At 37.9% G+C, this 15,077-nt stretch overlaps 1 protein-coding gene across 8 annotated transcripts in view; it reads left to right on the forward strand.

Moving 5' to 3' along the window:
- LOC119187444 (uncharacterized) overlaps positions 1-15,077 on the forward strand; it is a 134,349-nt gene that overhangs the window by 88,758 nt on the left and 30,514 nt on the right. For 4 of the 8 annotated variants that reach the window (XM_075878726.1, XM_075878727.1, XM_075878728.1 and 1 more), the window contains one exon: positions 5,242-5,303. The exons of 2 other annotated variants lie outside the window; for them this stretch is intronic. In XM_075878726.1, coding sequence (XP_075734841.1) covers positions 5,242-5,303 — 62 coding nt within the window. Of the gene's footprint in view, positions 1-5,241; positions 5,304-10,186; positions 10,203-15,077 lie in introns of all 8 variants that reach the window. 2 more of the 8 variants (XM_075878730.1, XM_075878731.1) reach the window with 1 other exon arrangement.

Here is a 15,077-nt window from a genome sequence, read left to right on the forward strand (position 1 = left end):
TAAATGCAACACCAACAGGCCATTTTGGTACTAGTTCAATAATATGATGCTTACTCACCACTAGTGTGCGAGTAGTTCTTATCCACTCATAATGGAAAGAGCATTTTAATGTGGCATAAGATGCCAGCTATGCATTTGTACTCTCTTCTTTGGAAGATATTTTTTGTCAGCCTAGGCATTGCAAAACTTGCCCATTTTAAACAAAAAACTAGCACCATCTATTGGGCAGTGAAGGACAGTGATGGCATTTGCTATGTAATTCTCTCCTGCCAGAGAACAGGGGATTTGGACTTTGCAAGAGGTATACAAACCCTTGAAGCATGACTCTCTCGTAAATTTAGCATTAATTCTCATGGCATGCAGGACTTCAGTTGTTTTATTATAAATGATTGCAGATGACAATTAAATTTACAGTGATCTTTAAAAATGCATGAAAGGAAAAAATGAAAGGGGAAACAAAAGAAAATTTGTAGCTGGCAGAATAAGCTAAGCAGAACTTCAGCATGTTGTCCATGGTGCTTCATTTATTTAGCTACATTAACATCTGTCCTTCCATCGCTTTTCTTCGTCATTTATGAGCAGTTATCACTGTGAAACCTTGACATATATATTGATCGAAAGTCTGAAGGGTATGACAGAATAGTTTGACGTCTTGGTAATTTGATGTGAAGATCCATTGGAGGCTCCAGATAATAAGCTTCACTGCATGGCTCATATCTTGTTTCACAGCATTAGATGACTGTGATGCGGTGAAGCTTACTAATGCAAACCTTGTCCCTAAGGCTCAGAAATAAGACCTGCTTGAGCCACCCATATCTTGATTGGCGTGCATTGGTGATATTTTTTGTCATAGCGTATAATTTTCTTCAGATTGCAATACCTGCTAAGACAAAATTGTATTCAGCTGTGCTAGTTGCTTCATAGCTAACAACTGTTTAACCTAAAGAACTGAAAAAAATAGAGGTCAAAATAATGGTGGCAGATGGCCTTGTTGGTCTCTTTTGTGCCCCTTCTTTTGGTGCGCCACTAGTTTTAACTTTCATTTATATCCACAATTTTCATCCGCGTGAACATATACAGCAAAAGTATTTCAAGAAGAGATTGAATTCAATTGTGAGAGGTGCACTTGCAGGGGCACAGTGTTCAACATATTGCAAGTGACAGTGAAGGGGTTTCATATATGCTTAGTACACTGCTATACTTTTGCATTGGATTTCTAAGAGGAGGTTGCAATCTTTAGGTACAGTGAAAACAAGAGGATTTTTTGTGTTTCAGTATATCTGTGTTCAGCAGTATTTACAACCTTTTCCTGCTGGTGGAAGCCAGTGTCACTATTAGCCTATATTTTTTACGTAAGGGGACCTTCAACAAAGATGCTGAATCTCTTAACATTAAAATTGTAAAATTAAAGCTGTGACTGCACTCGCACAGCAATGGCTTTCCTATGCAAGCTTAAGTGCTACAACAGTTTCTTCTCATACATTTTCATAATGAAACTATTTTAAAAAGTAAATAGCACATATACCTTTACTTAAGTGTGAGTTATCTAGTTATAATAGTTGTTGCTACTTGCTCTTCACAACATGCTTGCAACATAATAAACTTGCAGTGAAGAAGTTTTGGCAGAGCACTGTTGTTTGTGTGTTGAGCAGTATGGCACTTTATTGTAAAATATGTGTTATATGCAAAAAAATTCATTCTTACTGGCATCTACGTGTAGACAGTGAAGGAGCAGTGGGCAGTGATCATCTTTGCTTTCTAAATGGGGCTATTCAAACTGTTTCTCAAGGGGACAATTGACTGACGTTACTCCGGCTGTGACAGCCACATTTTTTTATTTAAGTGCCTGTTAAAGAACCCCAGATGATAAAAACTTCCGGAGTTTTCCAGCTTGGTGTCCTTTATAATCATATCATGGTTTTGGGAAGTAATACCCCTACAGTTGCAATTACTGTTAATGCTGACTATTGAAAACAAATATGTTTCTTTTTTCTGAAAAGAGCCAAATACAGAAACCGAAATTTGGCTGATTTTCACATGAGTGTAAAGCGCATTCAAGCACTATTAAGTATCTTTGTAACTTCTGATACAGTTGTAATTGAAATGGCGTATATGCTGATTGTAACATGAACTCAAAAACGCAGTTTCTTATTAAAACTGAACCAAATTCTGCATCTGTTTCAATCAAACTGAGCCACATTCATTAAACCAGCACTGCATTATCAATCATGACCCTAACAATTAAGATGGTCTCATCCAGTCTTTTTCAATTGTGTCCTAGTTGCCTCACTATTGTGTTTATGTTCAGCAGTTAGTTTTTCTAGGGCGAGTTGACACTTAACTGAAGAACATGTTTTTTACTAAAGCAAAACTTGAATATAAAGACTAAGAGGATGACTTTCCTAAAACATTTTTCCTCCTAATGTTTCTTTTTGAGTTTAGTGCTACAGTATCATGGCCTTCTTCACTCAAAGATGATATATTTGAAATAAAAGACATATGAATTGAAGGTTTTGGGCATTGATTTATTCTTTGAAGAAGAACTGATCCGAAACGGCTTGGAAAAAAATTAGCTTAGAAAAAGAAGAGCTGGAGTGCTTTTTAAGGTCTTTAACAGATGCCAAGAACAAGAAAACACCACCGACAGTCCGGAATAGTACGCATTTTGCCAGAAAGGACTATCCACTCTTGCCAGAAAAGACTACCCGATGAAGCCCTCCTGCTTGGCTGATGCTTTACTCGCCAATCCACATTAGCACATGGAACCCTCAATTTCCCACCACTGTACAAGATTTTTATAACTGGTCAGAAATCTGCTTAGTGACTTTTTTCAACTGTACACATTTGACGATTGGTTGCTACATTTTGGTGATGCTGACAGTTTATAATAAGGGACAAGAAGGAATGTATGCAAGTTCAAGTATAAAAAGTGCTCTATTTTGCTTGGAATGAACATGCACTCAATTTTTTGCGGTCCGAAATAAGAGTGCGCTTGAATGTATCGCTACCAGATTATTACATGAAATGGGTTGAGCAAGGCGCAAATGCAGCTTTAAGGTGCGGAGTGGTTGCTGTTAACATCATGCCTCAAAGGCGAACCCGCGTTTCTGCCTACACAGTTTTGCTTCATACAATCGGTTTGTTGTAAGTACCCACATCTGCTCTTCTTCATGCTGTTGGCATTGGCACGAGTTTGTTGAATGCTGACACTTGGTGAATATGACTTTGAATGTTAATGCTTCTGCTGCAGTCATTAAAATGTGAACAGCATGGATGTTAAGTTTGCCGTTGGTGGCAGATTTTACTTCTCTTGCAGTGTTTATTCATCTTGTAATTTTGAAAGAATGAATTCTTCAATATAACAAGGCACCGCCAATTTCATGGCCGATCGCCCGTGGCGGGTTGCACCAGTTTGACAAGGGTCAACCAACCCATCAAAGTGTTAGCTTGATCCTGCCGCGTTAGCATAGTGCTAATATGCTACTACTACGGTAATGTGCTACTTAACTCAGTTTACCCCTTATCTGATGACCCTATCGACCCAGCAAAGCACTAATTGACCTCGCATTTCATTCTGCAAGACTGTAAAGAGTAGCCGGCGAGATAATAATTAATAATATTCTTAAAAGCATTTCATCAGCCTTGAGCTGAATTGAAATGCCTTGCATAACTTTCTTTTCTCACCAGTTCTATGGCAGTAGGAACATCACGAAAGATCATTGCACCTGCAGAGGTGGTGTCTGAGACCAATTCAAGCATGTAGCGGCAGAACGAGAGACGGCAGAGGGAGTGGGAACCGAACATTTTTTACGTCTTACAACCGTGATCAACTTATTTCGCTGCCCAATAAAGTAGAGACAAGTCGAGAAACCGTAAAACGCCATTTTTGCGAGACATGACTTGTACTTTTTGGTGCAATCGACTACGCAGCAGTTGACGATTCCGATAAACTACGTGCTAGCGGGCATTAGGAGAACGTTTTGTTCTGCTCGAGCTCTCAAAGGCTGTCTGCTCTGACGGCCGCTAGGTGGCGCCCCAGTTGCCGTGAACGGAGTGTATAGGTTACTCTTTGCACCACATGCTTTGGCTGAAAGAAAACTGATTTCACCATCTCCTTCATCTTTCTGTATTATGGCTCTGCTAGTGCTCACTTAGGCTCAACAACAGAGCTAGAGCTCTCTTTGTTGAGGTGTACTATAGTGTTAGTATTTGCCACTTAACATTGAGGATGTGCCATTTTGCTAATCTTGCAAGTACTAATGAGAAACTGACTCAATGAACTGAAAGGTAGTATCTTACTTAGGGATGTGTACAAAATCAAGGAATTTAGCTTACTTTGACTTAATGTCTCACATTAACTAAAAAAGCATTTCATTACCTTTTGCTGCTGAGTGAAGAGCTTGACTCTACCCGAAAAACACAATTCTAGGTTAAGCACGTGTACTTCTACGTTATATAAAATATCAAAGGAGAAAAAAAAGCAGCAGTGCCCAAAATATTTCAACGAAAATGTTTTTGTCGTGGCACCTGTTGTTTCAGAGTAGTGCATTATCTAGTGACCATAAAACGGACTAAAGACATGTTTTTCACAAAGTTGCAGCTCAGCAGCTGGTGTTTTATTAAGCAAGGTATCTATTTGATCAACTTTTAAGAATTTTTTCGTCATCATTTTCCTCTTCAATAAGTTTAGGTTCTAAGTTTATGTCCAGCTTTTTCATTGACCCCTTTTTTGTCTTGTACACTATTGTATTGTATATTAAATGATATTTGCACTAATGCTTTGTTTCAGAAAGGAATAATATTGTATTATATAGCTGGAAATGAGTGAACATGGTGCAAACCAAGGACCATAAGTGTCAATATGTTTTAGAATGATGGCTTTAGTGAATATGGGCTGATCCATCTTACCATGGAATTATCCATTCCCAGTTTTTATATTAACTTTTGTTGATAGAACTAGCTACTATGGTTCACATTTTTGCTTTTATGACTGTTCAATTTCTGTCTAAAAGAATGTATTGGGCTCCATACTGTTGCTTTTTCTGCATCATTTTTGTAATAGATTTGTTATGCTAAGCTTCTCTGTTAGCAATAAGGTAACCGCACAGACCTCATAATAAGGTCTTCAGAAATGTTTAGTGTGTATAAAAGTACTGCTTTGTGTATTTTTGTACTTTGTGCATGTTTTCTTTGTGTTGGTCTTTATTTTCTACTCTTTCTCTTTCTCTTCTTGGTGTACAGCCAAAATTTCTTCAAAGCATCTCATCTTCGGAAGAGAGTTCTTCTCAGGGGCATTTAGTCAGGTGGGTTGAGGAATACTTTATCAGCAGGTTGCCTGTTTCTTTGAAGCTCCTCTTTTTCACTTTTTTTTTTCATCCATCTTACTGTACTTCTATGGCCATGTTTGTTTGTATTTATTTCATTCAAAACTGTGGCTGTTTTCTGCTCTGTATGCAGTATGCTCTGTGCCTAGATATCTTACACTAGAAGGACTCTGCAGCACATTTTGGGGAAGTTTCATGTAGTCTTGGCTTTGAGAAAGACTCAGACTATAAATTTTTTCTTGCATTAATACCCGTAAAGTGTTATTTACCTTATTAAGTACTTTCAACATCACTGCACATTTACAGGAAAGAGCAAGAGTTTAAAACATGAGCAAAGTGGCAGTGCTGAATATGCACTCATTGTTACCAGTGATGGAGGCAGGGAGCTTATTCTTTTCAAAAGGCATCTGCACAAACAAATGAAAGTAGATGTTGTAGCAGAATGGCAGTTGAACATTCAAACAATATTCAGCACAACAGGAACATAGTAGGGTGGCAGTAACGAAAATTGCTTCAGCTCAATGTTAGTATAAAAAAAATCTTCCTGTAAAAAAATTAAATTTAGGCTACTTTTCTTCAACATATGATGCCACCTTTATGGAAATCTTTTTAGATTTCTTTCCTAAACTGATTGATTTGTGTCTGCTTTAATAAGAGCCATCTAACAAGACACTTTCAGTATGTTGGGCAAAAAATGTGAAACTGATCACAATTTAATTGCTGAAATTACCCAAAATATGCCCATCACACAAACAGTCATATGTACCAATCCTGTAATGCAAAACAAAAATGGTGTGACAACAATGTAGCTGTAGTAGCTGTACTTCCAGGCTGTGCAATAAACTAGCCTTCATATTGTTGCCAATATTAAGTATAGTAGGGCTGAAAAACCTAAAACTATGTAATTTCAAGTGGTTGCATTTCATTTGAAACTTTGTAGCATCAAAAGTTATTTGTAGTTGTCAATAAATCTAGTTTATTTTTTATATAAATGTTCCAGAAAGAAGCACAGGGAGTTTGATTGTAAGATATTGGTTCTTTGAAAAGTTATGACTTTTTTGTGCCACAAAAAACAACTAAAAATGAAGTTTTCAGAAAAACGAGATTGTTTTTCAAACTGTTATTTTCGTCATTAATAGATTGTGGGACAGTAAAAACCGCCAGGCTCATTGCTGGGGCCTTCTTTGGTTGCCACAAAATTCACTGGGAGATGGTTTAACAGTGCCTAGTTTTTTTTTTTTTTTTTCGGGCTTGTTTATTGCCAGCCATTGACTGGTGGCTGGCAGCTGACATATACATTCTTTAGTCCAAACAAAACAGTGCTTGGGCCTAGAGATTTTTGGTAAACACTGCCAGAGCTTCCAATTGAAACATTCATTCGAGCTTTGGGTTTTTTCACTCATTTTCTCATAACAGGGTTCTGTATATGCAGGCTTCAATTTCTTCAGATTGTCATAGTAAAAACCTGCCTTGTGCTTGAATTGTCCCATGTCCAGAGCTCTCACTTAGTTGTATATGCATACCAACTAATACACTCTGCATTTTGGACATTGTTTCACATGGAACTTGGCCACATTACCTGTAAGAGAATAATTTTGGATACTGAATCGACGAAAAAATTGCTTTCACTATGGTGGTAATTACATCAATGCAGTATAAGCACAAATGTCATTTTGTGTGCCCCGACGTGACAATATGTGCAATTTGAATAAAAAGGGTCACGATTGCCATTGTTCATTCCTATTGAGCTTTAACATACTTCAGCACAAACTACTTTAAATGTATCCTGCTTTTTCAGCCCAAACAACTTTCTTTTGCTCATTAAAATATAAGTTTTATTTTCACAAAATGTCAGTTTTGGTATTAGGAAGATTTATCCGTAGTTATAAAAATCAAACCTAAGTTTCTTTTACTCAATAAAATGAAGCTTTCGTTTTCACAAAATGTCAGTTTCGGTTTTAGGGAGGTTTACCGGCAGTTATAGAGATCAACACAGCTCTCAAACAGAACCAGGTAGAGACATCCCTTTTTTTTTCTGCAGCAAACGTTTTTAAGGGTGGCAACATACCTTACGAGATGTTGGAGAGGTCTAGAGAGTATTTCACTCTGAGAATAACTGGTAGTAGTGAATAAACCTGTATAAAATAAATAAACCTGAAGAACAAGTCTTTGGTGGGCCTGTGATTTTAAGACTGGTTAGGTCCTGTAAAAATCAAGTTCATTGCAAAATTCATTGCAACAAATCGGGGTCAATGTTCAAGATGCTCAGCATCGGGAGAAGGAGACAACTGGGAACTACCAAAATTTTTCATTTATTTATTTTTTGGTTAAGGAAAAGGCAGTCGTTAACCCAAGCATGGTCAGCTCCAGAAAGCAGAGAGCAGTGGTTATATTTCAAATCAGTTCTTTTTTCTTAAAATATTTGGACAGATGTTAAAAGGGCCCTGCAACACTTTTTGAGCATGGTCAGAAAACGCTGCTCATCGCTAGTAGAGGCTCCCGACAACATGTGAGCCAAATATTGTAGCGCAGCATGCGGCCTGGAATTAACAATAAGTTATGAAATTCGACTAAAAATTGCTTTCTGTTCTCTCGACAAATCATGGAATGTGCTCAAAAATAGCAAGCCCATCTATCAGCCATTCGCTGATTTGAACATGGCGCGCTCGCTCGTTACAGAGATCGCCACGAAAGGCCGCTACTTGTCCATGCGTGCGCGTGCGATCACACTGAAAAAGCTGCGCATTCGAAGAAAAAAAAATGGAAAAAGTGCTCAAGGTCATGAGGCGCGCGTCACGTTTTTCTGTGGCCCTGCCATCCTTCCCTGTTTAGATACGAGCGCTTTCGGTCAGGATGAGAGAAGAGAGAATACAATTGCAGCATGCGATTAACCTTTGTATCTCTACTCGCACTAGACGGATTCTTGAAACTTTTGCGCCATTGAAATTGTGAGGCAATAAGCTCTTCCAGTGAATTCATTCCATGGTTACTTGAAATAGTGTTTCAGGGTTCCTTTGAGGAACTTGTTCAGTTCAAAAAAAGTGATTTGGTTAGAGTATATGTTCAAAAACCTTGTACAGGATACCGCTCAAAGTGATTGGCTTGTAGCTCAATAGATTGGTTGCATAACCTGCTTTAAGGACATGTGTCGGCTCCCTGGCATGCAATCACTGGGCCATTGGGCAATGCTGCACATACCTATGAATGGGTAAAAAACTATTAAAATAACCTTAACAGTTAATGGCAGTTCGCTTTAGAAATTAATTTATTTTGTCAGTGGCAGGTGCTGACATCTTTAGGTCAGTATAAAATTTAAATGGCTCAAATGATGGACAATGGTCGAGTTCATTAAAGCAAAAGTAGGCTTAGTTGCAGTACGTAAATCGGAACAGGGGTCCACTGAAAAGGCATTTTTAATCGCGCTCAGCAAACCTCACACCCCCTATCATTTGGAATAACTGATTGCTTTAAATAAGAACAAAAAATCAGAATATAATCAGTGACACACAAAGCGGCATACTTGTGTGTGGTTTTTAGGCTCCTAGATATAAGTGCAGCTAGTCGAAGCATGGACTCTTGAAATTTTTTGAACATGATTGTCGACAATCTTGTGTCTTTTTTTTTTTTTCGTACCAATTACTCGTACTCCAGACATACTGCAGAATTTATATGGGTAGCACGCAGAGGAATCGGAAGAGTGATATTAAAAAAAAAAAACTGTTTTAAAATTGCATGCACAGTAGTCTCTTGATAATTCAAACTGGAGGGGACCCTAGCTTTTTGTTCTATGGTAAAGTTGAAACAATCAGAATTTGAATTATTGTAGGTACTGTACCTGTTTATAGTTGTAGTCTATACTTATTGTGAAGTAGCATTATTAAAAAAAAACAGCAGTCACTTTTTGTCAACATTTTTTATGTTACTTCATTTAATTTACTCACATGCCTAAAGTATCAAGCCTTTTTTCCAGTGAGGGAGGTGACGCGAAGGCTGAGAAATTATATTCTACATGAAGTGTGTAAAGGAGAGTGTTCACAGAGAGTATGCTCAGCAAATGATGATGCCAAGTCCAAGCAAACTAAAAATTGTATTTGTACAAAACCTGTAGTTACAAGGACATTGAATATTATATTACATGCAGCCCTAGAGAAAATAAATTATGGCCATATGAAAACTAAAGGTTAGATGGGAAGATTCCTCTTTACCAGTGAAATGCTCATCTATGAAGAATCTAATAATCTGCAAGGTCTTATTGGTCAAGTCTTACATGCCAGAAATGGTATCACCTAACCCTTTTTGCGTATCCAATTTCATAAATACAGCCTTCATAGCTTTGTCTTATACAGTAGACTCTCAATAAACAGAACCTGAAGGGAAAAGGGAAAATGTTTTCCAAAAGTTTTATGTACTCAGAGGTGAAGAGGGATGCAAAATCCTACTAGTATGAAACCAAAAATTTTAGAGGCAGTTCTGTTTAAAAGATTTCTGTTTACTCAGAGTCTGCTGTATATAATACAACTGTTAGTGAAGTCTGTCGAAAATCTTTTTAAATCTGTCAAATATTAGCCATTTTCTCAAAACAGCCTTGCTAATAAAGGATGATTGGCAATGAATGACAAACATTTTTGGCATGTTGTGTTACGGGGGTCGGGGATTTCGCTCGTGTATTCACAATACGGCAGTTATTTAGACAGCTTTATACTTACCATGTTCAGAAAGTGCTGCAGGGTCGCTTTGTATTTTTTAGACTGATTCTCACCCAAGGATTATCATGCAACATTTTTGCTTTATGGTGTTGTGGCCTGTTCTCTGCGACTTCATTTCTTTTTTCTTTCTTATTTGTTACTGCTACCTCTGAGCAGCTTCCGGATTGGACAGGTATGGTGTCATGGGCTGTAGGAGCATGTTTATTTTTATACTGTGAGCCTTCCTATAATATTCTCCTTCCTGTATTTTTTTTCCCAACGGTTTGTTTTCTTTGTATTGCATGCTTGATTGAAGTGAGAGGTTGAATGTGGTACAGTGCACATCATTAGGAATGTTACATGCACATAGATATGAAAGGTATTCAGAATGCACCCTATTGCACTTACGGATCAAAAATGAAGGTGGATCATTTTAAAGATATGCCTAATGTGTGAAATTTAAAAAATTGGAGCCATTTTTATGCCTATTTTAGGTGTTTGTGCACATTCTGAAAAGCTGATGGCACTTCAACTCTGAAATGTGGTGCAATGTGGTACTTGTCAATTTTTTATGTAACCATTTGTGTGATTATTTTTTGTGAATTTGGTATAATGTGAGACCTGTGTTTAGTGGGGCACTGAGCATAATAGTTTGTGTGCTAGCTGTTAGTTCAGCTATTGGTAGAAAAGTTTCTTTGCAGATAGTGGCTGTATCAACTCTAGTTCTTATGCTGTGAGGATCACTGACATTTACACATAACTAATAGCACTTATTTTCTCTGTGGAGAAAAAAAAAGAAAAACACATCTAAATATGCAAAACAGTCACTTTCTTGATAATAAGACATTTACTCTTGCAATTCAGGGAACACTAAAGGCAGCTATTAAGTCGACATTAATTGTTGAAATATCAGCCCAGAAACCTCATAGTGTTATTTTTGTGCCAAAGAATTCTGCTTATTTTGAAATAAAATCACCTTTTAGTGGTCTGCATCGGGCTAGCCCACTTCAAATTACGCACCTCAAGCAAAACGTGTCATGTCATTAGCCACCGTAACATCACTGTTGCCGTGCATAATGTTGCCCGGCTTTACTGCGCTAGTAACAGCAGACCTAAAACAGCGGGAGCCACAGCAGCAACGGCCATTGATCAATTTCTCACCATTGGCTTCGAAAGCGCTGAAGTTTTTTGTTCAACTGTGCCCCGCCAGATGGCACCACCTGTCCTGTGTAACTACACGAAAATTTAATTTTTGAACCACTCACGTCACTCCCCATCGTAACATCCGGCGGTTCTTTTTTCCATGAATCATACAGAAATGAACAAGCAGCATTTTATTGCATCTCTTGATGCGTGGAAGGTTCTTTATTTAGAGCAGCTAGATCAATTACTAGTGAATAATTGTAGGCGGTCCGTCTGATGTCATTGAGATCATTTTGAAAATGTCCTATGGCGCCGTATGCGTTCTTCTGCACTTACCTTAATCTCATGGTTAGTAGGGCACGGCTGTTGATAATATTGTCGTTTCAGATGTTGTCATAAATTGAGCTTTTACTCTGGAGTAAATTGTTATTTGAATATAGTTTCCCGTTAAGCTTGAAGCACTTCATAAATTTCAGAGCTTCTTAAAGATGAAAGTATTCTTATCGTTTGTGGGTAATAGTCTTTCTTGAATAAAGTTGTTAATCTTGCATATTTATTTAGGTATAATAGCTTCTTGTGACTGGAAATCGATATTGACTGAAACATGTTGCTCAGTACACACATACTTGTAGTATATTTATTAAATGACTGCAGTGTGTTACATTCTTTGAACAAAATATTTTATCTGCAGAAGGGTCAATTTTCTTGTGATGGCTGGTTGTTTCATTTTTTAGCAATGTCTATCTTGCCACAGTGTGAACAGGCCTTTGTTGTGCAAGGGTGCACTACTCCATAATCTTATTCTCAACAGGTTGGGATGTCCTGTCTTAGTATATGTGGACGAAGCAACACATATGCATGGAGCTCATGGACTGATAGTACATCTACACTGAGCTGCTGACTATAGTATTTGAGCAAAAGTTAAAATTCAGCTTAGAAACGAATTTTTTCATCATGTGCATTGAAAAGTGACATGTACTTTGCTTACACTGTTACATCAATAACACAGGCAAGCATGACACTGGGATATTGTTGAATGATAGCTTATCAGCAGTCATCAGCACTGTACTGTCGCAACCAACAAGTTTAAAAGGTTTGTGAACCGCCCCTCGTGCTTAGTGAGAAAACACATCCTGCAAAAGCAAAGCAGCTTTGAACTACTCGGCTAAGTTTTGCAGGCGTGCGTGACATGGAGTAATATAAGTAGAGCACGCACTTGCAATTTTCTCAAGCATGCTCTTTTCATGCAGAGACCCGTCCTCAACTTTTTTGGTGGGTGGTGGGCCTGGTGCATGTCATTATAGAGCATATTGCTGCCATTTACTGATGGTTGATATAAACCTAGAACATCACATGGATCAGATGCACTTCTTGCCGCAGGGTGCTGCCACGGGCCAGCACTGCACACCATATTTTAACACAACACAGTGAGCCATATTTATCACTGGAATCCCAACAAGAGAGTGATTGCACTTCATCATGTGCACTCAAGGTCATGACATGTGCTGATATAACTTGTTTTCGTCGTGCCATCCCTCTCTCTGTAGCTTTCAGCGTGCTCGTCAGGGTGAGAGAAGAGAGAAAGCTTTTAAAGCATTCGACAGATCCCTGTAACTCTGTTCATTCTGGATGGATTCAAAGAAATTTTCACGGTGATCAGTAAACTTGGATACTAAGGCTGTTTTATGATCACTTGGAAAAGTCGTTCAGGACCCCTTTAAAGGGACGTTAAAGAGGGAAAAAAAACAATTCATCTCTTATTAGTAAATTACCTTTTGCACAATACTTAAAACACCATTCTTAATACGAGAAAATGCATTAAAAGATTACCTGGGAAGTGATGCCACTATCAAATTTCCACACCGAATGCCATTAGGGTGACTCCACGAGAGATTGACACGCGAAAGTTGATATTTTAGACTTGATTGTTTATGACTTGATTGTTTATTTTATATTTTGTGTACATACCACCCAGTAGCCTGAAAGTGAAATTCGTTTTTTTTATTAACTGCATAGTTTAGGGGTAAAAAAATAATAAACTTATTTTGTACAGAGAGACCTATTTCGTCCCTTGTCATTCTCGAATGTTAACGGTATGAAAACACAAATATTAGCTTGATGAAGGCAATCTTTTTCCTAATAAATGTACGCGTAATGAAGAGTAAAGCAGGATTGTTTGAAGCTTGTGGGCTGAGGCAAACTGTTTCTGAAAAATGTCTGAACAGGTGGCATTTTTGAAAAGTTGCTTGATTTTAGATTTTTTCTTCCTAAGCTAAAGCAGCTAGTGTTTCATAACTTGTGACCTATAACAACATGATGTTTTAAAATATTGCCTGTCGATACCGTTGCTGCACCTCAAACACATAATTTTATAAATGGCCTCAAACTTTCAATTTTTTTGACAGTATAAAGCCTATTGAAAAATGAATTTTTAAAAACCCCATTTTCAATTTTTTTTGAAATTCTATAAAACATTTCTCACAGACGATAGAAAAAGAATATTAGGAACATATTGCATTATTTTATTTGTAGCGACAATATTACGGGTAGAAGTTCCAGCTTTTCGAGCATGCAATTAGGCGATAAATGCACGAGAATTTAGGCTAAAAAAAGTGGGCTTAAGCTTCTGAGTCGTTTGAACAGCACCATATTTACAGAAGAAAAGCAGATTTGGTAAACGGGAATGACTGTTTTGAGCGTGCCCTTCTGAAGTACCTAAATTTGCCGTTTCAAGCCAAGACTTGAAACCCCTAACTTATTGGCACCTCGGTTGCTCACCTTGGTTACATGAGGCGGCAGCTATTACAGTCATCTGCTTTTAACATTTTGGTTCAGTATACTTAAATGGGAAATCGCTCGTGAGAGGAATCAACAAAGTAAACGAATATTGAAATTTAGTAATGCTGCCTTCTTAACCTGAACACGGTTTGGCGTTTCCTTTCCCAATCGCCTGCTCAACAATTTCATGTGCACCCCTTCTTGTACGCAATGTGTGATATCATAGGGTTTCAACTATAGGAAATGGTAAGAAATCTGTAATTTTAATGGAGCACAGTTTAGTAAAGCCTAGCATAGCACACAGCCTCACTCTCCCACCCAAGAGCGGCAAGCTTGGGAGTGATTAAGCCGGCATCTGAAATGGTGGTGTGGAAGACCGTATCGCTGAAGAATGTCAAAATGCTCTATGCAAATGGAGATTACCCAGAGACCATTGGTTACTTTAAGATTGTTTTAGTGCATATTTTTGCCACGTGTTGCAGGCCTATGTTTTTGCTGCGTTTACTAAACCTCACCTAAAGATACAAATCATGGTCGTGTTTTGTTAGTGTTAAGCACTGCTGTAAGTCATGTAGAAAAAATGCAGCGTTTTGAGCACACGATGGCTTTTGCTCAAGGCATTCCTTAGCTTAAAAGGGGATAGGAGAGGTGGCCATTCCAAGGGTTCATGTACCATCTTCTGTGGTCCTATGCTGATGTTGGAGCATTTTAATTCATCGCGTTGTCTGCAAACATGCATGGATTGCCTTAGAGTGTGTCTTTATGTATTGCTCATCCAGCATTAAAGCTGAGCGAAGTGCACATGGAATGTGTCTTTACAAAAATTTATTCCTCAATATACTAAATCTGCTTCTTCTCTGTAAGTATGGTCCTATTCAAATGACTCAGAAGCTCAGGCCCACTTTTCTTAGCCCAATTTTTCATGCATTTATCGTCTAAGTGCATGCTAGAAAAGGTGGAACTTCCGCCTGTATTATTGTTGCTGCAAATAAAATAATGCAATGTGTTTCTTAATATTCTTTTTCTATCATCTGCGAGAAATGTTTTATGGGATCTTAAGAAAAATCAATGATTAGGTTTTTTAAAAATAATAATATTTCAATAGGCTTTACTGTCGACGCATTTGAAAGTTTGATGCCAATCATAA

The sequence above is a fragment of the Rhipicephalus microplus genome, chromosome X (assembly GCF_043290135.1).
Source record: "Rhipicephalus microplus isolate Deutch F79 chromosome X, USDA_Rmic, whole genome shotgun sequence".
NCBI classification, from domain to species: domain Eukaryota; kingdom Metazoa; phylum Arthropoda; class Arachnida; order Ixodida; family Ixodidae; genus Rhipicephalus; species Rhipicephalus microplus.